At 56.2% G+C, this 26316-nt stretch overlaps 1 protein-coding gene across 4 annotated transcripts; it reads left to right on the forward strand.

Annotated features, from left to right (window-relative positions):
- Window positions 1-1990: 1990 nt before the first annotated feature.
- PLIN3 (perilipin 3) lies at window positions 1991-24761 on the forward strand. Of its 4 annotated transcripts, none has more exons than XM_087425688.1 (9): window positions 1991-2025; window positions 5679-5744; window positions 6633-6714; window positions 10580-10778; window positions 10928-11010; window positions 14953-15250; window positions 19278-19477; window positions 21124-21249; window positions 23937-24761. In XM_087425688.1, the coding sequence occupies exons 3-9, from the start codon at window positions 6649-6651 to the stop codon at window positions 24279-24281; spliced, it is 1317 nt and encodes a 438-aa protein (XP_087281814.1). In that variant the 5' UTR covers window positions 1991-2025; window positions 5679-5744; window positions 6633-6648; the 3' UTR covers window positions 24282-24761. The 4 variants fall into 4 exon arrangements, with proteins under 4 accessions (XP_087281814.1, XP_004441340.2, XP_087281815.1 ...); XM_004441283.3 differs by lacking the exon at window positions 1991-2025 and adding an exon at window positions 4207-4279; XM_087425689.1 differs by lacking the exon at window positions 1991-2025 and adding an exon at window positions 4207-4279 and having other exon boundaries at window positions 23940-24761.
- The last annotated feature ends 1555 nt before the right edge of the window (window positions 24762-26316 follow it).

The following is a 26316-nucleotide window of genomic DNA, read 5'->3' on the forward strand; positions in this document are numbered from 1 at the left end:
CTCTCCCTGCAGACCCGGCCACGGGCCATCAACTCCCGCCTGCCCCCCAACTACTGCCCTTCCTTGCTTCTAGAAGGTTCCACCGCTCCTTCTCCAGAGACCTGAAAGGGGCCCTCCCCTGTTCTGAATCTGACAGTTGCTCCCCACTGCTCCCACGATAAAGGCCAGAAGTTCCTCCCCCAGTGGGGTTCTCACCAACCCCAACTCCAGACCCCCTGCCCCCTCTCCTCTGGCCTCGCCAATGAGCTGTGGTTTCCCAAAAGCCTCCTGCTCTCTCAGGCCCCCAGTATGAGTTGTCGCCCCAACTTGAGTCAGGTCCCCCCTCCTCTGCTCACAGCCCTCCAGGGCTCCCCCCTCCCTCGGCGGAGAAGCCCAGGTCCTCCCCGCGGCCCACTAGGCCCTGCATAACCTGCCCTGTGCCCTCCCCGCCCTCCCTCCTCCCTCGCTCCCTCTGCTCCAGCCACACGGGCTCCTCTCCTCGCTGTTCCTCCAACACGCCAGGCCCGGTCCTGCCCCAGGGCCTTTGCACGGGCTGTTACTGCTGCCTCCTCCAGAGAGCCACACAATTAGTTCAACGGCCTCCCCTCCAGGTCTCAGCTCAACTGTCACCTCTCATAAGTACATTGTACTTTATGTAAAATTGCATACCACCCCGACCCCCCATCCTCCCTTCTTTGCCCACAGCTCATACGGCCTCTAACATCCTACCTAACGTGTTCTTTTGAGTTGTGTACATGGTTTTCTCCGTCTGGCTCGCTGCCGTATCCCCAGCAGGGCACACAAGAGGCGCTTAATAAATCCTTCCTGAGCGAATAGACACCACTGTGCCTGGTATGTCCTCCAGCACCCCCCTTCCACCTGTCTCCGTCCCACCTTCTCTTCCAGACTTACCTGAAGCAGGTGGGTTCGCCTTCATCTCCCAGGTTTCCGTTATCTGCAGGGCGGCCCAAGAGATCTTTGAATGCTCTTGCTGACTTTTGCTCCAGAACCATCTATGGCTCCCTAGTGCCCTCAGGACTCTGTCAGCCTGTCTAGCTCCATCTCTCCTCTCGGACACTCCCCTAGCCCCTGGCCACATTCCACTCTCCAACCTTCCTCTGCACCTTTGCACACTCTGTTCCCTCTGCCTGGAACAGCTTTCCAGTGCTTTCACCTGCCTGACCTCTGTTCATCTCTCAGGCGTCATCCGAGACATCACCTCCTCCTGGAAGCCTTCTAGGACCACTCTCCTGGGTCCAGCAACTCCAGGGGGCTCCACCAAGCTTGTGCCCCCTCAGCACAGCCCTGCTCACCCTCTATGTTATCCACCTGGTCACCAGAGCCAACTCGTCCGTCAGACACAGGGGTCCCAGGGCCCGCAACACTTTCAGGGACCTGCAGAATGGTTTCATTTTAATTTCTCTTGAAATCAGGAGAAAAAACTGAATAAAAGAATACCAACGCAGTCGTAAAAGATCGGCTGTCGTATTTTTTCACAGAGGGAGGGGCCCACAATGGCAAAAGTCCTAATGTGGCCCTGCTGGCCCCACGTGTGTCCCCCCCCACTAAACTATGAGCGCCACAAAGGTGGAGGTGGAGGCTGGGTCCCCAGGGCTGCCCGGCGCAGGTCAGAGGGCAGAGGAGGGGACGCCCGACCAGGCAGAGGCCAATCCGGGAGCAGCAGCGCCACCTTGTGGCATGAGGGTCACCTGCCTCTCCCTCCCCTACGCTGGGGGAAAAGAACTGGGAGTATTCAGAGCCCTCCCACCGGAAGCGGGGAGAGGGGGAGGGGGAGGGGCAGGGAGGAGGAGGAGGGGGGAGGGGAGGGGAGGAGGGAGGAGGAGGAGGGAGGAGGGGAGGAGGAGGGAGGAGGGGGAGGGGGGAGGGGAGGGGGAGGGGGAGGAGGGGAGGATCCCATCTCAGACACACAGACCTTGAAGACAGATCACCCAGGGGCCAATCGCTCAGCAGCCCATTTCAGGCTGCGCGACCCCGGGCCAATGTCACTGCCTCTCTGAGCCTCAGCTCCCTCATCCAGAAAATGGGGTAAGAATCAAATTCGGACCTCTGAATAACGTAATGAAACGGCTGGGAAAATAGCAGCTCTTTCCCACCTCCCGCCCGGGGGCTCCTGGCCAGGTGTCGCCCTCGAGGGCACCCCCCCCCCAGGGCTGGGAGGTGACAGAGTCTCCATGAGGACACGGCTGGGGCAGAGAAAGGGACGTGGATGTGGGGGTAGGGTGGTCAGATTGAGCAAAAACAACAAAATAAAAAGGACGCCCAGCTTGTCTTGAATTTCAGCTCAACAGTGAATAATTTTTGAGTATATCCCAAATATTGCATGAGATAGACTTACGCCCCCAAATGTCTTCTGTGGTCGACCTGAAATTCAAATGTACCTGGGCGTCCTGGATTTTATCTGGCGGCCTCTGCCTGGGGAGGTAGGCCGGAAGGCTTCCAGGAGGAGGAGGCAGTGGCGCTGGAGAGGGAGCAGTGTGGCGGCTGGTTCCTTCCCCTCCCCCATCCACATGTGCACATGCGCAGTGGCAAATGCCCGCGACTGCGCTCCCAGGGGACTGGGGGTGGGGTCTGATCCCCACACCAGGGAAGAAGGGGAGCCTGGCTGCTCTCCTTTTGTTTGGAAGACGTGGAGCAAAATCACCAGGACTTTATTTTCCAAATCGGAATTGGGTTACATCCCCTTGACCAGGGATACTTCAGCCATGTCCCCACACTGAAGGTCACCCAGAAGCTGAAGGCTACCGGCATATCTGTCAGTGACCTTCCAGCTGTGTGACCTTGGACAAGTCACTTCTCCTCTCTGAGCTCTACACATCCCTAACCCCTTCTCTCCAGCTCTCCCCTCACCAGGCACGGTCCAGCCTCAGGACCTTTGCACATGCTGCTCCCTTCATCAGGAGCACTCTTCCCCAGATCTCTACTGGGCTCCCTTCTTCCCTCCCTCATTTCTGTGTTCAAATGGCCCTCAGAAAGGCCTCCTCTGACCACCCTATAAAAGTTGCAGCCCCACCTTCTCGATAAGCCCAGTCCTTCCCTTTTCTCAGGAGCATTTACCACTAGTGGCTGGACCCTTTATGCATTTCACTCACTTCTCTTGTTTATTGTCCTTCCTTCCCACTGGGAGGTGAGCACCACAAGGCTGGGGTGTGTTATACTCACTGCTGTGTCCCCAGTGCCCAGCGGTGCTCAAAAAAGTGCACTTAGTCACAGACACTCAATTTTTTCCATGTTCTTTCTGGAACTTCCAGAAGTCTCACCCTAACCCACGTAATTTAGCAGAGGTGACTCACTGGTGGCCCCGGGGCTGGATACAGCCCCAGTTGGGCTTTATTTGGTCCAATACTTTTCTAAGAGGCAGGAGTCTTCTACAGTCTGGGATTCTCGTGGACCTGGGAATCCCTGGGTGGGTCTCCCACAAAACAACGCTCTGCCCCTATAGGTGGAGTATGCTGCCACCCCTTTAGCAGAGGCATTTGTGTCCTGCCTGGCCCCTGAGGCCATCTGAGTTTGAGATTTTGGTTTATAGACCAGGAGAAGAAAGGATATTTTTTGCGGGGGGGGGGGGGTGGGAAATCCAAGGTGGGGTTGCTGCTTCAGGAATGGATAGATCCAGGAGTCAAAGATCCAGGAGTTGATCCCTGCCTTGCCCGTGGCTGACCGTCTCTGGGCCTCAGTTTTCTCATCTGTACAATGGGGAGGATAAAGGGGCACACAGCGTTGGGACGATTAAGTGGCACCATGCAGGTCTGGGCAGACAGAGGCGCTCAATATCTGTTCACTGCTGTGGTTGAATGCTGGGTCGGGCTTGGGTCCATCACTCTCGCGCCCACGGTGGGGGGCGCTGGGGGCATCAGGCAGCAATCTTGGAGTTCTCACAGCCTCCTTTTGGCCGCTAGAGAAAGGGGGTCTGGGGGACCCCAGAACCCGGATCTCACTCACCTCCCAGGGCCGACCTCATAGGGTCCCTAGGTGGGCAAAGGGGGCCGTTGGCTGGATCCGGCGTCTTACAGGGGTCTCCCCACCCGGCGCACGGCGCGGGGGGCGCGCGCTGCCCCCCACGTCCCGCCCTCCCCGGACTTCACTTGTGGCTCCAACGTCCCGGGCCGGGCGAGGGGCGTGGCCTGGCGGCGGGCACCCCGCAGTCTGATTGGTCCTCCGGCCCGTCACTCCTGGGCGCCCGCCCCCTCGAGTATAAAGGCCGCCCCCGGGCTGCCCACGACGGTTTGGGACCTGGCCTGCGGGTCGTGGCCGCTGCGCCCCGGACGGCCCGCTGAGCGCGGTGAGAGGCGGGGGGGCCCGGTTGACATGGGGGCGGGGTCCGCCGAGTCCTGGGGCGCCCCGGGGGAGCAGGGGGCGGGGAGGGCGTTCCCGGGGGCTCTGCGGCCTGGGGAGGGGTCTCCAGCCCGGGCCCAGCACCCCTTCCCCCGCCCACTCCCCCACATGCAACTTCTGGAACAGGCTGAGACCTTCACGCGCTCTCCTTTCAATGCCTGGGGCTCTCGGGGGCTGGGCAGCGAAAGACCCCCTAAAAGTGGCAGTATTTTGGGGGGGGGCAGATCCCCCGTCCCAAACCGCGTCATCTCTAGATTTAAAAAGTGGGCTCGCTTCTGGCGTCCTCGCTGCGGTCGCCTGTCCTGCACAGGAATCCCGCCCTCCCTGGGGGCGTCCTCAGAGCCCCCCCATCTCACCGGGGGCCAGTCCTTCTGCCCAGCAAAGCCCCCGCCCCTGTGGACGGTTGTCCCCCCCCGCGGGGGGGGCTCGGCCCCTCCCCTGGCCCCGCCCCTGGCCCCGCAGCTGCCTCCGGGGAGGTCGCGGCTAACCCCGCCCCGGGGTGGGTGTGCCCAGTGGGTGGCGCACGGCGGCGCCGGGACGGCCTGCCCCTGGGCTGGGTCCTTGGGACTGAGAGGAGGGGCCCGGCCTGGGACCTTCGTCTCTGGGAGCTTTCCTGGCTGCAGCTGGACGGCTGTGTGGGGCCAGCTGTAGGCAGGCGGCTGACCCCAGGGACTTTAATGGGGTGCTGGCATCTCCAACGGCGGCCCTTGGTTAAACCGGCTCCAGGAGGGGGTGGTGGGCCAAGGGGCTGGGAGGGAGAGTCTGGAAGCCGTCCAGGTGAGCTGAGGCTCCAGGGACGGCCAGGACTCAGCTGATCCTCATCGGGGGCGGGTCCCTCCTCGCCCCACTTCCCAGTGGGGGACCTTTGTAACAAGCAGGAAGCACGGTCCTCCTGGCTGCCTTCACCCGTTTGTCCAAGGCAGCCAGAGGGGTGTGAAGTGGATCTGTTTATTGAGCACCTACTGTGTGCTGGGGAGGGAGCCTAGCGCCGCATGTGTCGCCTCTCCTCCAATCCGCAGAGCTGGGAATGGTCGTCCCCGTTTCATAGACGAGAGGACAGAGGCCAGGGGAGAGGAAGCTCCTTGCTCAACATAGCACCACGTGGGCAGAGCCGGGCCTCCTGGAATCGAGTCTGGCCGCGCTCGACCCATCTCGTCACACCTGGCTAGGAAAATGGAGCACACCTGTGGCTCCCATCTTGCTTGCAAACGTGTGCATTAGACTGCCCTGGGGGCCTCGCTTGCCCTCTCCACCCCCGGGTCTGACCTGATTGGTCTGCAGTGGCGCCACGCGTGGCCTCTCTAACCTTTTTTTTTCTTTTGAAAGCTTATCTTTGTTTTGAACAGGTAATATCATCTACTTGGCTCAGAAGTCAAGGCCTGCCCCGGCTGCCTGATCTTCCCCACTGCAAGGTGCGCATTATTAACAGTTTGCTGTGTCTCTAAAGATTCTGTGCAAATGCAAACAAAAGCTTGCCCCACTCACAATGTCTGTGTCTTAACAATAGCTTGATCTGTGTCAATTATGTGTCAGTTTCCACTTCTGAGCGCTCCCACCACCGTTATTTTTCTCTGGTCCCCTTCTGCTGGACAAATAGGTTGTTTCCAGTGCCTTGTGGCCGACACAGGGACACACGCCTCTGCCTACTTGGCAGTGCAGGTGTGGGACCGTCCCTGCAGTCAGGTTTCAGGGTGAAAGGGGAAATCCTTCTTGAAACCTGGTAGCACTTGGCGAGTTGCCATCCACAGAGTTTTGGCACGGTAGGTATCTTCTGGAAGTATTGGTACAGGTGAGCCCTTGCAGGGCTGTGCCCAGGCCTGGCCTCTCAAGGTGTGGCCCAGGATCAGCTGCATCAGGCAATATCTTTCTAGAAACGCAGACTCTCAGCCCCGCTGATTCAGCACCTGCGTAGAACAGGCCACAGGAGCACGTTAATGATTGAGAAGTAGGGCTCTAAGAAAGGGGGGCCGTTCAGGGGCCGGCCCCGTGGCTTAGCGGTTGGGTGCGTGCGCTCTGGTGCTGGCGGCCTGGGTTTGGATCCCGGGCGCGCACTGACGCACCGCTTCTCCGGCCATGCTGAGGCCGCGTCCCACATACAGCAACTGGAAGGATGTGCAACTATGACATACAACTATCTCCTGGAGCTTTGGGGGGAAAACAAATAAATAAATAAAAATTAAAAAAAAAAAAAAAAAAGAAAGGGGGGCCGTTCAGAGGTTAGATATGAACCTGAACTTCCCCTGGACGGAGGGGCAGAGCAGGCTGTGCCCTGACTAGTCCGTCTGTCCGTCCACCCACAGTGCCTGTTTTTGAGAAATGTCCGCCGACGAGACAGAAGCCAGTGCCCGCGGCCAGGTGACAGCGGAGGAGCCGGCACAGCAGGTGAGGGAGGTTTGGGTTCTGTGGGGTGAGGCCGCCCACACTGTGGCAGGAGGCTGCTGGCAGCACGTGTGGGTCCATTCTGCGAGGGTGGGGGAGAGTCATCCTAGAAACCCCTAACAGGTGGGGCCGGGGGGCTGAGAGTCCCAAAGGCTCTTGCTCAGGGCACAGCGCTGTTTGAAACTGCCCGGGGGCCGGCCCCGTGGCGCAGGGGTTAAGTGTGCACGCTCCGCTTCAGCGGCCCGGGGTTCGAGGGTTCGGATCCCAGGTCCGGACAGACCCACCACTTATCAAGCATGCTGTGGCGACGTCCCATATAAAATAGAGGAAGATGGGCACGGATGTTAGCTTAGGGCCAATCTTCCTCACCAAAAGTAGAAAAAGAAATTGTGTGGCTCCCCGCAGCCGAATCTTCACTGTCTCTGGAGGTTCTCTTAGGGCCCTTCTTCTAGGAACTCAGTCCCTATTCTGCGTCCGCCTCCCTAATTTAAATAAAGCCCCCCCCCCTTTTTTATGTGAGCAAGATCAGCCCTGAGCTAACATGCAAGGCCAATCCTCCTCTATTTGCTGAGGAAGACTGGCCCTGGGCTAACATCTGTGCCCATCTTCCTCCACTTTATATGGGACGCCGCCACAGCATGGCTTGACAAGCCATGGGTGTGCGCCCGGGATGTGAACCTGCAAACCCCGGGCCGCCAAATGGAGCACGCGCACTTAACCGCTGCACCACCAGGCTGGCCCCTAAAGGCCCCTTTTAATAAACAACTTTATTGAGGTATCTTTCACATACCATAAAATGCACCCTTACGAAGGGTACTACTCGATGACTTTTAGTAAGCTACCAAATTATGCAGCCATTATCTCTATGCAGTTTTAGGACATTTTTCATCTCCCCCAAAAGAGGCCCCATTAGCAGTCACCCTCCATCCTCCCTGCTCCTCGGCACCCACTCGTCTAGTTTCTGTCTCTGTGGATTTGCCTGTTTTGTTTTTTTCATATAAACGGAAACGTGTGGTATGAGACCCTTTTGTGTCTGGCTTTTTTCACTCTGTGTAACGTGTTTGAGGTTCATCCGTGTTGTACTATGTGTCAATGCTTCGTTCCTTTTTTAAAATTGTGGTAAAACACACACAACATAAAAATATACTGTTCTAACCATTTCGAGGTGTACAGTTCAGTGGCATTAAGTACATTCACACTGTGCAACCACTGTCACCATCTAATTCCAGAACTTTTCCATCACCCCAAATGGAAACCCCATCCCCGTTCGTAGTTACTCCCATCCCCTTCTCCCCCCAGCCCCTGACCACCGCTCATCTGTTCTCTGCCTAGAGGTTTACCTATTCTGGACGTTTCGTATAAGAATCGTGAAATCATTAAAAAGTGGAAGCTTCTTCTCTAGGGGCCTCCTGTGAGGGGATCACACAGTGTCTGTCCTTCTGTGTCTGGCTCATGTCGCTGAGCGTCATGTCCTCGGGCTCCATCCACGTGGTACACTGGGTCAGAATTCTTTTTTGAGGCTGAAGAATAATCCATTGTCTGGGTGGACACGTTGTGTTTATCCATCATCCATCAATGGACACTTAGTTTGCTTCCGCATTTCAGCGGTTGTGACTAATGCTGCTGTGAACATGCGTGGGCAAATATCTCTTCAAGACTTTGTTTTCACATCTTTTGAGTCTATACCCAGAAGTGGAATTGCTGGGTCAGCTGGTGGTTCCCTTTTTAGCTTTTTAAGGAACCGCCATCCTGTTCTCCGCAGTGGCTGCACCTTTTACGTTCCTACCGGCCGTGCCCAAGGGTTCCAGTTTCTCCACAGCCTCCAAAACGTCTTTTTTTTTTTTTTTTAAATTTTATTTATTTATTTATTTTTTTTCCCCAAAGCCCCAGTAGATAGCTGTGTGTCATAGCTGCACATCCTTCTAGTTGCTGTATGTGGGACGCGGCCTCAGCATGACCAGAGAAGCGGTGCGTCACTGTGCGCCCGGGATCTGAACCTGGCCCGCCAGCAGCGGAGTGCACGCGCTTAACCACTAAGCCATGGGACTGGCCCCAAAACTTCTTAATTTCTGTTTTTTGATAGTTGTCATCCTGGTGGATGTGAGGTGGCATCTCATTGTGGTTTTGATTTGCATTTCTGTAACAATTAGCGATGTCGAGTGTCTCTTCACGTACTCATAGGCCGTGAAATACATATGTTTTTTTATGACATACTTGATACCACATTTTCTTGATCTGCCTGCCAGTTGATGGCACTTGGATTGTTCCACTGCTTGGCCGTTATGAATAAGGTTTCTGTGAACGTTTGCGTACAAGTCTCTTGTGGACGTGTGTCCTCGGATCTCTAGGGTCGATTTCTAGGAGTGGAATTGCTGGATTGTATGGTAAATGTGTGATTAACTTGTGAAGAGGCCTCGTGGATGAACTTTGGAGGCAGACTGCCTTTGTCCAAGGTCCAGCTCTGCCCCTGGCTGGTTTTGTGACCTTGGGCGACTTATTTAGCCTCTCCATGCCTCAGGTTACCCTTCTGTAAAATTGGTATAACACTCCCCATCTCCCAGGACTGGTGATTAAGTGAGTTAAACCACAAAAGTTCTACAAACAGCACATGTGAGAGTTGACTGTTCCGCCGGTGTCTTCTCTCCATGCCCACGATCTTTGCAACTCCTTTGGGACAAGAATGCCTTACCCACTTTACAGATGGGAAAACTGAGGCTGAGAAGGGCTGTCGAGGCTACTCAATTCTGCTCTTGTAGGGTGGGAGCAGCCGTATTCAATATGTAAATGATGGGTGTGGCCGTGTGCCAATAAAACTTTATAAAACCAGGCAGCAACAGAATATTATTCACCCTTAAAAAGGAAGGAGATCCTGGCACCTGCTCCAACGTGGATGGACCTTGGGGACATAACACTCAGTGACATGAGCCAGACACAGAAGGACAGACACTGTGTGATCCCCTCACAGGAGGCCCCTAGAGGAGTCACATCCACAGAGACAGAAAGTAGATGGTGGAGCCAGGGGCTGGGGGAGGGGACTTGGGGAGTCAGTGTTTCATGGGGACAGAGTCTCAGTTTGGGAAGATGGAAAGTTCTGGAGACGGATGGTAGAGATGGTCGCACAACAATGTGAATGTGCTTAATGCCACTGAGTTGTGCACTCAAAATGGTTACGATGGTGAATTTTATGTATGTTTTGCTACAATTAAAAAAAAAACGGAGCACTGACACACTCTACGACGTGGATGAACCTTGAGAACATTCCTCAGTGAAAGAAGCCAGGTGTGCAAGTCCGCATATGATTCCACTGACACGAAAGGTCCAGAATAGGCCAGTCCACAGAAGCAGGAACTAGATCAGTCGTGGCCCCGGGCCGGAGGGAGGGCAGGATGAAGAGAGACTGTTAATAGGTACGGGGCTCCTTTTAGGGGAGATGAAAAAGTTCTGGAAATAGCGGTGACGGTTGCACAACCTCGTGAAGACACTGAAAACCGCTGAAATGTGCACTTTGAAGGTGGTGAAATTTACGATGCTTGAAAGCTGTTGGGAGAAAACCAGCTCAGGTGGGGGCTGCCCTGGGCGGGGGGGCCGTAGTTGGCTGACCCCATGCTCCATCAGAGTGGGGTCCCTGTGTCTTGTCACTGCCTGGCACCCCGTGGGTGTCGAGTGCCCGTTCAGACGGAGCTGCAGGGCTGAAGGAAGGAAGTGCGGGCCGAGCCCCGGAGTTCCTGGTTTTTGCAGCCGCGTGGATGCGGAGGGAGGGTGGGCTGCCGTTTGCCTGGCCGGGGGTGAGGTGGAAACAGGGCACCCCGAGTTGCACCCCCCCGTTCCGGGCCAGGATCCCAGCCCGCCTGAGCCGCCTCCCCCATAGCCCAGCGTGGTGGACCGTGTGGCCGGCATGCCCCTCATCAGCTGCACCTGCGACGTGGTGTCGGCGGCCTACGCCTCCACCAAGGAGAGCCACCCCCATGTCAAGACCGTGTGCGACGCGGCGGAGAAGGGGGTGAAGACCCTCACGGCGGCCGCCGTCAGCGGGGCCCAGCCCCTCCTCTCCAAGCTGGAGCCCCAGCGTGAGTGATGCCCGGGGAGCGTGCCGGGGGGGGGGGGTCTGCCCAGCCCTGCCTCCGCTCCCCCAAACCAGCACCGGCTGGCCTTCCCGGGCCCCCGAGGGATGCTCACGTGGGGTACCCTCACACTTCTGTCTCCCCGTCTCCCGCAGTCGCGTCAGCCAGCGAGTACGCCCACCGGGGACTGGATAAACTGGAGGAGAACCTGCCCGTCCTGCAGCAGCACACAGAGAAGGTAACCCGCCTCCGCCTGCGGGGGGGTGCAGGGCGCTCCCCCCCCCAGGCCCGGCGTGTCTCCCACCTTGCCCAGAGCAAAAGCCAAGCCCTCCCCGCGGCCCACGTGGCCCCACCTGATCCGGCCCCGCCGCCTCCCGGCCCTCCTCGCTTGCTCCACTCCGGCCACGCTGGCCTCCTGTGTTCAGTGACATCAGTGCCTGTATGTACTGGACACGATGACGGAAAGAGAGTCCTTGCCCGCGTGGAACTTTCGTTCCCAGGCAGCAGGGGAAGCAGAGACAGCGAGCACACGCATCTCAGTCCTACCCCAGGATCTTTGCACGTGCAGTTCCTTCTTTGTGGGCCAGGCTTAGGTCTCTGCTCTAATCTCACCTCTTTAGAGGCCTTTCCTTCCCACTTAAGGAAGGTCCTTGTAGCTCCGCTCTGTCCAGTGGAACTTTCTCTGATGTACACGTTCTTCCTCTGCACCATCCAATGTGGAAACCACCAGTCGCGTGTGGCTACCGAGCCCTTAGGATGTGGCTAGTGTGACTGCAGAACTCAATTACTAGTTTTAATGATTTTAAATTTTAAATAGCTAATTTTAATGATGTTAAGTTTATTAAATAGCGCCATGTGGGGCGTGGCTCCTGTATCAGGCATCAAGCACAGTTCTGGCAGACTACGTCAGCCTTTTGGTTTAAGGGCTTCGCTGAGATATAATTCACATTCCGTACAACTGGCCCATTTAAAGCGTACAGCTCAGTGGTTTTAACATTCAGGTTGTGAACCATCACCATCCACTTTAGAACACTGTTATCACCCCAAAAAGAAACCCTATACCACTTGTCTCTTACTCTCCTCCTCACCAAACACCCCAGCCCCTGACAACCACGAACCCACTTCCTGTCTGTGGATCTGCCTGTTCTGGACATTTCACATCAAGGGGACCACACACCGTGTGTCCTTCTGTGTCTGCTTCTCTCACTGAGCGTCGTGTGTTCAGGGTCCATCCACAGTGTGGCTGTGTCAGGGCCTCACTCCTCTTCATGGCTGTGTCATGTTCCAGTGTGTGGAGGGACCGCATTGTGTGTTTATCCACTACCCATTGATGGACATTTAGGTTGTTTCCACTTCTGGGCTGTTATGAATAATAACTGCTATGAGCATTTGTGTACAAGTTAAATTAGTTTTTTTGCAACATAAAAGTGACCATCTTAACCATTTTCCAGTGCACAGCTCAGTGGCTTGAAGCACATTCACACTGTTGTCTATGTAACCATCCCTACCATCCGTCTCCAGAACTTTGTCATTTTCCCAAACTGAGACTCTGTCCCCATGAAACACTGACTCCCCATCCCCTCCCCCAGCCCCTGGCCCCACCATCTACTTTCTGTCTCTGTGGATGTGACTCCTCTAGGGGCTTCCTGTGAGGGGATCACACAGTGTCTGTCTTTCTGTGTCTGGCTCACATCACTCAGTATCATGTCCTCAAGGTCCATCCACACTGGAGCAGATGTCAGGATCTCCTTCCTTTTCATGGCTGAGTAATATTCCGCTGTATGGATGGACCACACTGTGTTTATCCATCATCTGTGCATGGACAGTTGGGTTGCTTCCACTTTTTGGCTCCTGTGAATCATGCTGCTGTGAACAGGGATGTGCAAGTTGTATTAACTTTTAAGTTCCACGCTGAGTTGTTTTTTAACTGCTTCTTTGCCTCCCCTCTGGGGTTGAGGGCACAGACCGTCTGCTGTGTTGCTCTGTCCAGGGCCTGTCCGATGGCCTGGCCCGTGGTAGGCGCTTATTAACTGCTCACGTCCTTCATCTCCACGTTGCCTGGTGGGACAGAAGGGCCTCCCTCAGGGATACTCCCTGTGCCTGGATTTCTGCCCCCAGAAATAGGTGTTGCCTGGAGGTGGGGTGGGATGAGCCAGCCGCTCCTCCAGTCCCCTTGGGCTAGCCACTGAGACCTCTCTTGATTCTGGGCCCTGTGACATTCCCCACACCCCGCCAGGAAGAGGTAGCCTCCCGCAGTTCTATGGGACGGCGCTGTTGTCACAACTGGGATTTCAGCCTGGGTGAGCTCGAGCTAGGTGATGGCCCCGCTGTGTGCTCACTGAGCTTAGTGCTGGTGTTCCAGCCTGACCATCGTGCCCTCTCCCTGCCAAAAAGACTAAGTCCCATGAGCGTGAGAGATCTAGGCGTCTGGAGGGGCGCCAACTTAGAAGGGTAGGAATGGCCGTGGGTGTGGTTTTTAACTTTCCAGAGAGTTCTATGCATCGAGATCTGTTTCAAGACTTAGATTCAAGAACAACAGCACTGATCCATGGGGACCCAGTTCTGTGTGCTGGAGCTGCTGCTCCAAAGATTTGCTCCAAGGCAAATCCGGCCCTCCACTTGTTTTTGTAAATAAAGTTTTATTGGCACACAGCCGCACCCCGTTGCTTACACACTGTCTGTGGTGGCTGCTCTCCTGCTACAATGGCAGAGGTAAGTGAATTTGAAGAGACCGTCTGGCTTGCAAAGCTGAAAATATTTACGCAAAGAAAGTTGTTCATCTCTCCCCACCCCCACCCCACTATCCTGTTAACCAGTCACGGTTAAAGGCAGGAGAACAAAATACCAGGTTGAAATCCAGATTCTACCCTTAGCAGCTGGACAGCCCTTGGACTAGCTGCTCAGCCTCTCTGGGCCTCACTTTCTGTTCTGCGGAATGGGTTTGCGCCTACCTCTCGGGGGCTCAGGAGGCTGGAGTGGGTTCACCCTCTGAAAGCTTAGAACGGCGCCTGGCTCACGCCAAGGGTTGGTCCTTAACGTTTCCATACAAGCTTGAGGAATAGAGCCACAAACGCTGTGAGGTTTTGGGCACGCCCCCCCCCCCAATCGCTATGGGGAGTTTGAGGTAGTGAATGTGTTACGTTGGGACTTAACAGGGACAAGATGTGTGGGCACTTGGATGCCTGCACCAAGCCCTCTGTGTTGGTTTAGTCTGACTCTGAGTGTCTCTGATGCAGTCTCCCCCTCAGCACTGCTGACGTGGGGGCCAGGTTGTTCTCTTTTGGGGGGGGCGCCCTGGGTGCTGTGGGGGGTCGAGCAGCATCCCTGGCCCCACCCACTCGATGCCAGCAGCACCCCCAGTGTGACAGCCACCGATGTCCCCAGACATGGCCCAGTGTCCCCTGGGGAGAGGATCACCCCCAGCTGAGAACCACTGTCCTAAGGGACTTAATCATTAATTAGCGCGCAGATCACCTATCTGGCCAGGATGGCGATTCTTGGTGCCTGGTTGAGTGGTCGCTTTCCAGGAGCGTCGTCAGTGTCTGCGGTCACACTGATTGTCTTAACTCGGCGTATTAGTCACTTCCGGGGCGGCCGTAACAAAGGGCCGCAGGCGGGGCGACGTAAACGACAGAATTCGCTCTCCCGGTTCTGGAGGCTGGAAGTCCCAGATCAGGGTGTCGGCAGAGCTGGTTTCTCCCGAGGCATCTATCTCCCTTGTCGACGACCATCTTCTCTCTGTGTCCTCACTGGTTCTCCTCTGCGTGTCTGTGTCCTCATTTCCTCTTCTTATAAGGACACAGTCCTCTTGGATCAGGACCCACTCTAGTGATCTCGTTTTAACTTAATCGCCTCTTTAAAGACCCATCTCCAAAGACAGACACGTTCTGAGGTCCTGGGGGTAGGGCTTCAACACTCTTCAGCCCCTAACGCCAAGTATGATGAAGCGAAAGCACAGAGAGGTGCAGTGACTTGCCTGAGGCTGCACAGCTAGGGTCTGTCAAGCCAGGGACTCAACCCAGGCCCTGTCGCTCCAGAGCACGCAGTCTTAACCGTGACCCTTCGGGGTCACCTGGGAGCTGGAAGCCCTCCTGTCGGCCTTCCTGGAGGTTGGGGTGCAGGGGCGGGGGTACCTGGCTACGGAGGCGGGTGGAGATGCTGATGCCAGCCTGTCTCGTAGGTCCTGGTGGACACCAAGGAGCTCGTGTCGTCCAAGGTGGCGGGGGCCCGAGAAGCCGTGTCCCACACGGTGTCGAGCGCCAGGGACACGGTGGCCAGCCGGGTGACGGAGGCGGTGGACGTGACCCGGGGCGCCGTGCAGAGCGGCGTGGACATGACCAAGTCCGTGGTGACCAGCGGCGTCCAGTCGGTCATGGGCTCCCGCGTGGGCCAGATGGTGCTGAGCGGGGTGGACGCAGTGCTGGGCAGGTCGGAGGAGTGGGTGGACAACCACCTCCCCATGACGGACGCCGAGCTGGGTGAGTGCGGCCCACGGGCCTGGAGCCCTCCCCGGACCTCCCGACCTGGGGCTCCTCTCGGCCACCTGCAGTCTGTCCATCTCGTCCCTGCCACCTCTCCTCCCATCTGTTATCATTGCCTGGACCAGTGCAGTCCTCCCCACCCTGGCCCCCCATGCCTGTCCTCCCCACAGCCCCCACCAGAGGGCGCCTGTGATCCCCTGAGTCAGGTCCCCCCGCCTCTGCCCACAGCCCTCCAGGGCTCCCACCTCCCTGGTTCATTCTTCTGCAGCCACACTGGCTTCTTTACAGATACTTGGCCATGCTCCCACCCCAGGGCCTTTGCACTGGCTGTTCCCTCCCCTAGTTGCCCAGAGAGCTCGCTCCCTTCCACCTCCAGCTCTGCGCTCAGATGCCACCTCCCTGGTGAGGCCTCTTGTCTCTGAAATGGCAGTCTCCCTGGTCCATATTGTGTGCTGAACCCCCTGCCACAACCTGGCTCTGTTTTTTCTCTTTGGCTCTCATTGTCAATTTCACAGAGCAGAAGCTTCTGTCTTGGTCAGGGCTGTGTCCCTGTGTCTAGAACGGGGACTGGCACTCAGCAGAGGCTCAGATCCCTGAATCACTCAGAGACTCTCCTCTGTCTCCCCCAATCTGACCCCTGCCCCCCGTCCCCCCCCCGGGCATCTATGTGTTTCTGCCGCAGCGTCTGTGTGCCAAGCATCTAATGGGTCCTAAGGATCCATCAGTGAACAGAATTCTGCTCTCAAGGAGCTCACAGTTTAAAGGATACAGTAATCAGGGCCTGGGGGCCGCGGGGAGGATGTGGGCTTCTCCCCCGAGGGAGGGGGAGCCCTGGAGGGCTGTGGGCAGAGGAGGGGGGCCTGACTCAGGGGCTCATAGGCGCCCTCCGGTGGCCGCTGTGGGGAGGACAGACTGGAGGCGAGGGTGGGGGCCAGGGTCCAGGGCAGAGCCCACTGCTCAGGTCCAGGTGAGCGAGGAGGGGCTGGACCAGGTGATGGCCGGAATGGAGAGAAATAGACAAACTGAGGATGAGCGCTTGGGGACCAAGGCGCCAGTCCTCCTCGTGGTCCCTTCTCGTCCCCCCCCCCCGTGGCTGTCACCCCCACCTTCTAGAGACAGCCATCCTTTGCCCACCTGCCAGTGTCGCAGACTCCAGTGGCCACGGCAGGGATGGCCCACGAGGGTTGCGTGTAACGAGACACCGTGCTCAGTCCAGGGGGCAGCGGCCTCTTGATGACTTTGGCCGCGGCTGGTTTGTTTGAATGACAAACCAAACATATGAGACAACTGAAGAAAGCTGAATTTGAACAGATCAGGGTTTCCCAACTGTGGCTCTGCGGACATCAGGCTTGGCTCACCCCCTGTGGGGGGGGCCGTCCCGGGCGCGGTGGGGGGTCGAGCAGCATCCCTGGCCCCACCCACGCGATGCCAGGAGCCCCCCGGGTGACAATCAGTGGTTACCTCTTAGCATCCTCGGGAGTCAGTCCACGTTCTGCTCGTGATTTTCAGAAGCCTGAGCAAGAAATGACCCAGGTCAAGTGAGTCTTGCAAAATAAGCTAAATTAAACTCTGTGTGTGGACAGAACGGGTTCTGTCCAGGGCACTCTCAGGGTCACTTTCTGTTGGTTTTTGAATTTAACAGCATCCTGGCTGGTTCACCAGCACCCTCCCCGGCCCACAGTGAGTTTTTACCTTACAGGGTTGAACTTGTGGATTAACATGACGTATTCTAATCCGATGCGTCATTTTATTGACTTCATTTGTCCTGTTATGTTTGGCCACTCGGAGGCCCCTTGGAATTGGCCCCGAGTCCTGGTGATTCTCCCTGAGAACCCTCGGAAAGTGGTGTTCCCTTGCTTTCTGGAGAAACTCGATGGTCCAGGCAGGGCTGGTGTGGTCTCAAGCCCTGCAGCATGTGCCCTGAGCGTAGCTTGTCACTCGTCCTTGGTGTTTTCAAAACGCAACTCCGAGCCACTTGACGGAAGGGACCTGCTGGCCCAGAGGAGCTGCTCAGACTGAGTGGGATGCAGCTGGGGGTCTGGGCCCCAAAGGCAGGGGGAGAAGCAAGGGCTGCTGGGAGGGGGGTCTTGAGCCAGGCCTGGCAGCCACTGCAGAGAACAGCCATCTGGCCAGCCCTGAGTTTCTGCCTTTGTCCTTTCTGTGCACCCACCGAGGATGGAATCAGTGTGCACCGCACTGCTTATGGTCCTGGGGTGTTTTGGGGCTGAGGGTGTGCTGAGCTGTTGCAGAGCCGTGTGGGCCACATGCGGCCCTCCACTTGCTTTTGTAGATAAAGTTTTATTGGCACACGGCCACGCCCACTTTACATTTTGCCTCTGGCTGATTTTGCATAATTGAGGCACGATACAGCCTGCAAAGCCCAAAACATTGATGACCTGGCCCCATACAGAAAAAGTTTGCCATCCCCTGTGAATTACAGTGTGTTCTTCCAGAATTTCGTTAGGTTTATAGAGACAATTGAATTCCCCTGATCAAAGGCTTACCCTGACTGAGCAACGGGTTGACGGCTGCACCTGGGATTTTGTTGCTTTATTTTCCACTGTCTGGCATTTCTGGAACCAGTGCCTGACCCAGAGGAGATGCGGAAAGAGATGGTTAAAATGGGGACCTCACTCAATCATCAGAACAGCCCTGCTGTTCCTCCCTGACCAGAGCACACCTCTCGAGTTATCTTGGTCGTGTGTTCATACCCCCTGTACTGTTTACTTGGTATTTTTCCTTAACTCAACTTTTCCAGATTCTTCTAGAAAGGAAACGTTATCCCTTACTGTGGACAGAAAGCTGTATTGTATGCTATAAATACACAGTAAAAATAGCTAAACATTCATTTGTGTGCCTTTTCAAGTACAAGGTAGACCAAATTTCATCCTTCAGACAATTGAAATTCCAGTTTCAGCCCTCTGACTTGAGTGACCGGAAGTACAGAAGGGGAAACTGAGGCTTACAGGCACAATCACTTCCCCATAGACCAGTGGGCAGCAAACGTTTTCTTAACAGGCCGGGTAGTAAATGTTTTTGGTTTTCTGGGCCATATACGGTCTCTGTGGCAACTACTCAACTCCGCCGTGTAGTGTGAATGCATAGGCGATGGGTAAATGAATGAGTATGACTGTGCCAATAAAACTGGACTCGTAAAGGCAGGTGGCATTTGGCCCGGGGGCCGTAGTTTTCGACCCTCTGCCGTAGGGCAGTACATAGCCAGTGAGCTGGTAGGTCTGGATTCAAACCTAGATCGGATTACTTAGGAAGCTCAGACTTATAGCTGCCACGTTCAAGTTTAAAGGGAGCAGGATAAAATAGGATAAAATCATCACGAGAGGTAGTTTTCCATCCTGCTGTCTCGTAACTTTACGAGCACTCTCTGGACGAGACAGTCCTGACTTTCATTGCTGTTAAGACGGTTCTCACGTGAGTCCGACTCGTCCCATCAGGTATCATGGTTAAGAACACGGGGTCAGACGGCCCGGCTTCAAATCCTGACCCGCCACTTCCTCGCGCTGTGGCCTTGGGCAACGCGCTTAACCTCTCTGAGCCCCACGTTCCTCACGTGTGAAAACAAGATAACGGTGCCTCCCTCACGGACTGGTTAAGATTTAACGAGACTGCACACGAAGCACCTAGAACATTGTGAAAGATCAGCCACTAGGCACATGTGCCAGGTGCTCATACAAGATCAGCCAACTTTTTTCTGTAAAGAACCAGATAATGGATATTTCAGTCTCCGCAGGCCAAGCCATACTCGCCACCGCTGTAGTTGAAAGCAGCGTAGACAATAGATAAGGACCGTGCATGGTCGTGTTCACCAGAGGCGGGGTGGGTGTGGCCCGCGGGTGGCATCGTACCCATTTCGCAGATGGGGCAAACTGAGGCAGGGGAGTCCTTGGCTCCGAGGGCTCGCAGGGCACGAACTCGGGCCGCGCCTGGGAGCCCGAGGGCCGCTGCTGTGGTGTCGCCTGCTGGCGCCCCGGCCTTCACGTGCTTCTCTCTCTCTCTCCCCCCGCAGCCCGCCTGGCCACGTCCCTGGAGGGCTTCGACATCGCCTCGGTGCAGCAGCAGCGGCGGGAGCAGAGCTACTTCGTGCGTCTGGGCTCCCTGTCGGAGAGGCTGCGCCAGCGGGCCTACGCGCACTCACTGGGCAAGCTGCAACTCACGCGCCAGAGGGCCCACGAGGCCCTGCAGCAGCTGTCGCAGGCGCTCAGCCTGGTGAGGCCCCGCGGTGGCCGTGCGGGGACGCGGGCAACCCCCGCCCCCAACCCTGGCGGCTTCCCTCTCACCCTTCCTGGGCTGGCTCCTGGGCTGCAGTCCTGGTGGGTTTGCAGGGGCTGCCATAGGACGTGCCACAGTCCAGGGGCCTAAAGAGCAGATACATATCCTCTCCCAGGGCTGGAGGCTGGAAGTCCGCGCTCGAGGCGGCGGCAGGGCTGGTTCCCTCTGAGGCCTCTCTCCTTGGTGTGTAGACGGCCGCCTCCTCCCTGTGTCCCCACCTGGTCTCCCCTCTGCTCTGTCTGTGTCCTCATCTTTTATGAGGACACCAGTCCTATGAAATTAGGGCCCACCCCAGTGCCCTCATTTTATAATCACCCCTTTAAAGACCTGTCTCCAAATACAGTCACATTCCAAGGTCCTGGGGTTGGGGCTCGAACACGTGAATTTTAGGGGGACCCAATTCAGCCCGTGACAGGTGGGCTGGGAGCCAGGCGTCTCGGTGTGGGCCCCTCCTCCGTGAAGCTGGCTCGGGCGCTCTCCCCTGCTGGGGGTGTCAGGGATCCAGGTGCACCCAGAGCACATGAGCCACGATGCACGAGCACTTTTTTTTGTCACTTAAAGTCAGTTTTATTGAGATATGATTTACATACAGTAAAAATCACTCCTTTTAAAGCACACAGTTTGAGGAACTTTACAAATATAAGCAGACTTGTAACCAACACCGCCATCAAGATGTTGAGCATTTCCATCACCCGGAAAGTTCCCTCCTGCTGCTTCCCAGTCAGATCCCCTCCCACTGAGGTTTATTTTCTTCTCTAAAGAGCTAAATTCTCTAAAGAGCTAAATTCCTAGTTTTTTTCCTCTTTGCTTAGCTTCCTCTGCTAAGTACTATCTTCTCTTTTTTTTTTTAATTTTTAAAAATTAAAAATTACACGACCTAAAATTTATGATCTTAAGCGTTTTAAGGGCACAGCTCAGCGGCATGAAGCACATTCACGTTGTTGTGCAACCATCCCCACCATCCGTCTCCAGAACTTTCCATCCTCCCAAACTGAGACTCTGTCCCCATGAAACACTGACTCCCTGTCCCCTCCCCCAGCCCCTGGCCCCACCATCCACTTTCTGTCTCTGTGGATGTGACTCCTCTAGGGGCCTCCTGTGAGGGGATCACACAGTGTCTGTCCTTCTGTGTCTGGCTCATGTCACTGAGCGTCACGTCCTCAAGGTCCATCCATGTTGGAGCAGGTGTCAGAATCTCCTTCCTTTTCATGACTGAGTAATATTCCATGCCGAGTGCCTTCTAAGCCTCTGTTCTGTCCCATCTGCTCGTGTTCTGGTGACCAGAGCCAGTCACGTGGCCAGGCCCAGTTGCAGGGGCAGGAGAAACGGAGAATTTGTGGCCCCTTTCTTTGGGCGTGAGTGTGTCTGTTCAACCGAAGCCCACAGCCCATGTCACCACAGCCACGGAACCCGAGTGTGACGACAGCCTCCCTCCCTCCCCTTTACAGCCCTTCTCATCTCAGATAACTAAGGACCCCCGGGCTCCCCCTGGAGTCCCGCCTCTCCTGGGGCACGTGGGGATGTGCTGGGGCTCCACCGGCCGTGGTCGGGTGCTGAGGCAGCCTCCCTGTTTCCTGCTCCAGATGGAAAGTGTCAAGCAGGGAGTCGATCAGAAGCTGGTGGAGGGGCAGGAGAAACTACACCAGATGTGGCTTAACTGGAACAAGAAGCAGCTTCCGGATGCGGAGGAGAACCCAGCCAAGCCAGAGGTACCCGCTGGGGCGCGGGCATGGATGGTTGGGGCCCCGACTTCCCTCTCCACACCTCTGCCGAGAGGGACCTACCTGCCTGGAACGTTTTCCCCACCTCCATCCTCCTTTAACTGCTTCGGGACGTGATGACACCTCCTCCAGGGAGCCTGCCTTGATTTCCGCTCTTGGGTGTGGATGTTGCTTCTGAACCATGGGGTGCTTGATGGTGATGTTCTCAACCTGCTAAACTCTAAGCCGTGTTTCATTACCTTGAGTCTTGAATCCATCTCTCCCCCCTCCCAGCGTCCCATCGAATCTTTCATATTCACCTCCTGACTCCTAGTGACAACTTCTAGCTCATGTGCTCCAGTCCCTCCATTCTGTCCGGGGCATCAGCCTCTCGTACGTGCCCTGACTTGGCCACGTGTACCGTCAGTAATTGACGCTTTTATGGAATCAACGCCTTACACGGTTGTCACGCCCCATCCTGAGTGATACTCTCTCGATCTTAGCTCTGTACTAACACTGGCTTCTCAGCCTAACTGCTCTGGGCCTCGGGTTCCCCATCTATAACCTGCACATGGGACCTTCTGCAGGGTTAAGATGAAGTGAGCCCAGCGTGTCCACGCGTGTTCATAGCAGCATGATCCGTAACAGCCAGAAAGTGGAAGTGGCCCAGGTGTCCATGGATGGATGAATGCATGAACAAAGCATGTCCACCCACACGCTGGAATATGACGCAGCCACGAAAAGGAGTGAGGCCCTGACACAGCCACACCGTGGATGGACCCTGAACACACGATGCTCAGTGAGAGAACCCGACACAGAAGGCCACACGGTGTGTGATCCCATTGATGTGAAATGACCAGAACAGGCAGATCCACAGCCAGAGAGTGGGTTCGTGGTTGTCAGGGTCTGGGGAGGGGACGGGGAGTGACTGCAGAAGGGGACAGGTTTCTTTGGAGTGATGGAAAGTTCAGAATTAAATAGAGATGGTAGTTGCATAACCTCACGGATCTACTAGAAATTACTGAATTATACACTGAAAAGGGCAAGTTTTCTGGTATGCGAGTTATACGTATATAAGAAAGATGAAATGGTTGATGTGTGAGGCATAGAGTAAGTGTTAGAAAAGCGATGTTTCTGAAGATGTCACGGATATCCCTATAAACGCACAACCGTTCAGCATCCAGACCCCCCTGGAGCCGTCTCCCTCCCCCCACACTGAACGCAGCCGCCAGAAGACGCAGCGGTGGACTCTGTCATCAGCACCTCCCGGCTGGGGTCAGGTCCAGAGCCCTCACTGATGGGGCTCGGGACACAGTCCTTCCTCCCAGCCTGCTCCCGTCTCCCCCCCGGCCGGGAATCTACAAGGACCCCGTCTAAACTGTGGTCTCCCCCACTGCTTACCACTTCTGCCTAGAAAGTTCTTCCTAACTTTCTTTTTTTTTTTTAAAGATTTTATTTATTTATTTTTCCCCCAAAGCCCCAGTACATAGTTGTCTGTCATAGCTGCACATCCTTCTAGTTGCTGTATGTGGGATGCGGCCTCAGCATGGCTGGAGGAGTGGTGCCTCGGTGCGCACCCGGGATCCGAACCCGGGCCGCCGGCAGCGGAGAGCACGCACTTAACCGCTAAGCCACGGGGCCGGCCCCCTAACTTTCTTTTAAACAGGTTTTTTGAGATATAAAATCCAGTATCTTGTACTTTTTAAAAAAACAATTTTATTGCGATGTAACTCACATACTGTACAATTTACCCATTTAAAGAGTAGAATTCAGTGGTTTTTAGTATTTTCACAGGGTTGTAGGACTGTCACCACAATCCCTCCAGAACATTCTCATCACCCTAAAAGGAGATCTTGTACCCATTAGCAGCCACTCCCCATTCCCACCTCCTTCTAGGTCCTGACAACCACGAACCCACTTCCTGTCTGTGGATCTGCCTGTTCTGGACGTTTCACATCTATGGGATCACCCACTGTGTGTCCTTCTGTGTCTGGTTCTCTCACTGAGCGTCATGTGTTCAGGGTCTGTCCACGGTGTGGCTGTGTCAGGGCCCCACTCCTCTTCGTGGCTGCGTAATATTCCAGTGCGTGGATGGACCACATCATGTTATCCATTCGTCCCTCAATGGGCATTTGGGTTCTTTCCACTCTTGGCCGTTGTGAATCCTGCCCATATGAACGTTTGTGTACTTGTATTTGTGTGGACCTAAGTGTTCATTGCTCTTGGGTAGGTACTAGGAGTAGAATTGCTGAGTCCTGTCGTGACTATAGTTTCACACTTTGAGGAACCATCAAACTGTCTTCCAGAGAGACACCGACTGTCCGAGGCTTCCAGTGTCTCCCCTTCCTCGCCCACACTTGTTACTGTCTGTCCCCTTGATTCTAGCCGTCCTAGTGGGGGGAAGTGGGGTCTCATTTCCCTGATGGCTAATGAAGTTGAACGTCTCTTCACGTGCTCTTTGCCCATCTGTGTATCTTCTGGAGAAACGTCTATGCCTGTTTTTCAATTTGGCCGATAGATGTCCCACCCGGTTCGAAACTCACAGAGCTGGTACCCCAAACCGCTGCCTAGACGGCCCCTCCTAGGGAAGGTTTTCCCGAAGGTCGGAGGTGGGACCCCGTTTTCCTCGTCCCTGGCTGTGGCTCCCGTTAGCCCCAGAGCCGATGGTGCTGATGGTCCCCACGCCTCCCCGTCAGCAGGTGGAGTCCCGGGCGCTCGCCATGTTCCGCGATGTCACGCAGCAGCTGGAGGCCACCTGCGCGTCGCTGGGCTCCAGCGTCCAAGGGCTGCCCAGCCACGTGAAGGACCAGGTGCAGCAGGCTCGCCGCCACGTGGGGGACCTCCAGGCCGCCTTCGCCGGCGTCCACTCCTTCCAGGACCTGTCGGCCAGCGTCCTGACGCAGAGCCGCGAGCAGGTCGCCAGGGCCCGAGAAGCCCTGGACCACATGGTGGAGTACGTGGTGCAGAACACGCCCATCATGTGGCTGGTGGGACCCTTTGCTCCCGGCATCGTCGAGAAGGCCCCAGAAGAGCAGAAGTAGGAGAGACAGAAAGGGGGCTCGGGGGGCTCCCCGGGGGGCCGGCAGGCAGCCCTGACCCCTTGCCCCCCACGCCTCACTGGACACGCATTTCTAACCGCTCATCTCAGCTGCCACCTTGGGAAGCGGAGGTCCTCCACACTGAGCCGGTCCCTCAGCCTCTCTGGGCTCGGAGGAACAGTCACTGGGGTGAGGTTTCTGGGAAAAAATTTTTTCTAGAAGGTTCCCCAAAAATTTTCTTTTCCTTCCTTAAAAGTCAGGCGTACAATTCTTATATCCCAGTTCCTTTTCTGCATCAAGGCCCCCAGATATCAGCCTTTAGCTAGCAGGCTTGGACTTCTGGTCTGCAGAGTGGGTTCCCGGGGGCGGGGTAGAGGCTGAGGTGTCCAGATTCATTCTAAAACAGAAGGGGGCTCAGGCCTGCCTGGCGAGCCATAGGTGCCAGGAGCTTCGGTGGCCTTAATAAATTTGATCTGCAGTTGAGCACAGGCCGTGTGTGTCTGGTTTTTCCCGGGGTCTCGGGGTGGCCTTCTCATCCCTTTGCTCTGCTCGCAACAGTGTGAACAGGACAGGGCTGGACCTGCTACTGGGCTTAAAGTTGGGTGCCTGGTGCCTTGGACGGGGCCCGTGTGGTGGTCAGAGATGCCCTCGCCACACTCGCTGGGCCTCGAGGCTTCGAATTCGGACGATGCCAGGGAAAGGGCATGAAGGTCTTGGGTCCCCACCCTGGTGTGCAGGGGTCTAGCCCCCTGTGTCGTGTGGTGAAGGGGACTTGGCAGGTGGATTCAATTAAGGATCTGGAGATGGGAGATGATCTGGATTCCCGGGGCCCCGTGTCACCACAGGGTCCTCATCAGAGGGAGGAGGAGGGTCAGAGGCAGAGAGAGACGGGAGACGCTGCACTGCGGGCTGTGCAGACGGAGGAAGGGGCCCCGAGCCCAGGACGCGGCCTCTAGAAGCTGGAAAAGGCAGGAGACACTTCTCCCCGGAGCCTCTGGGAGGACAGCCCTGCCCGCACCTGGACTTGAGCCCCGGAAGGCCCATTTCAGACTGACCTCCGTGACTGATGTTTGTGCTGTTTCAGCCCCTAAGTCTGCGATCCTTTGTTCGAGCAGCTGTGGGGAGCTCATAGAAGGTTCCAGAAATTCCAGATTGCCCTGAACAGAGCCCAGCTCGAAGTTTCCCCAATTTCTCTCCACTTGTGTGACCTGCCATGTTCCCACGGCAGGGCTAGTATTTACTTAAGACCCCGAAACCGAATCCGCAGCACGCGTGCTCTGGCCCAGGGCTGTTCCACTGGCTTCGCACGCAAACCCTTTTAGATAACCTCAACCCTGCGGGTCAGGTCCCATCTCGTGGAGGAAGAAAGGGAAATGCACACCCGGGAATGGACTTGGCTCCCGTCAGCCACGTCGGCACAGCGACGCTGGGCCCCAGCTTGGCGATGGGACGTGGGTCTGCTGGCCAGCTCCCCGGGCCCCCGCGTGTGACCCTGGGCGGGGGTCTTTGCTTCTCCAGCCCCCAGTGTCCTCATCTGAGGTCCGGTTTCAGCACAGACACGGACCAAGTGGTTCTGGTGCGAAGATTTCGTGGGACTGTGCATTTAGAGAGGCTGCTACTTCCCCCTCTTGGGGTCTCGCCCTCCGCACTGTGGGGCCGGCTCACTCTTGGGGGGCCATCCTGGGCACGATGGGGGGTTGAGCAGCAAGCCTGGCCCCACCCCCTGATGCCAGGAGCACCCCAGTCTCCCAATTGTGACAACCACGAGTGTCTCAGACATCCCCAAGTGTCCCCTGGGGGACAGAATTGCCACCGCGTCAGCTGGTTCCATCCCAAACACTTGTTTTCTTGCCTTTGGCTTAAATGAGTCGCTGAGGGTCCCCGTTAGTCTGGCAGGGGGCAGATCTCTTTGCACGTAATGATGCTGAGCCCGCGTTGGGCATCGTCGTGAGCCGGGCATTGTTGTAAGCACTCGGGGGATGTTAGCCCCATCCTCATCTCAACGCTCCGGGGTGGGCGCTACTCACGTTCCCATTTT

The sequence above is a fragment of the Ceratotherium simum genome, chromosome 39, assembly GCF_057802395.1.
Source record: "Ceratotherium simum simum isolate JZ-2026a chromosome 39, ASM5780239v1, whole genome shotgun sequence".
NCBI classification, from domain to species: domain Eukaryota; kingdom Metazoa; phylum Chordata; class Mammalia; order Perissodactyla; family Rhinocerotidae; genus Ceratotherium; species Ceratotherium simum.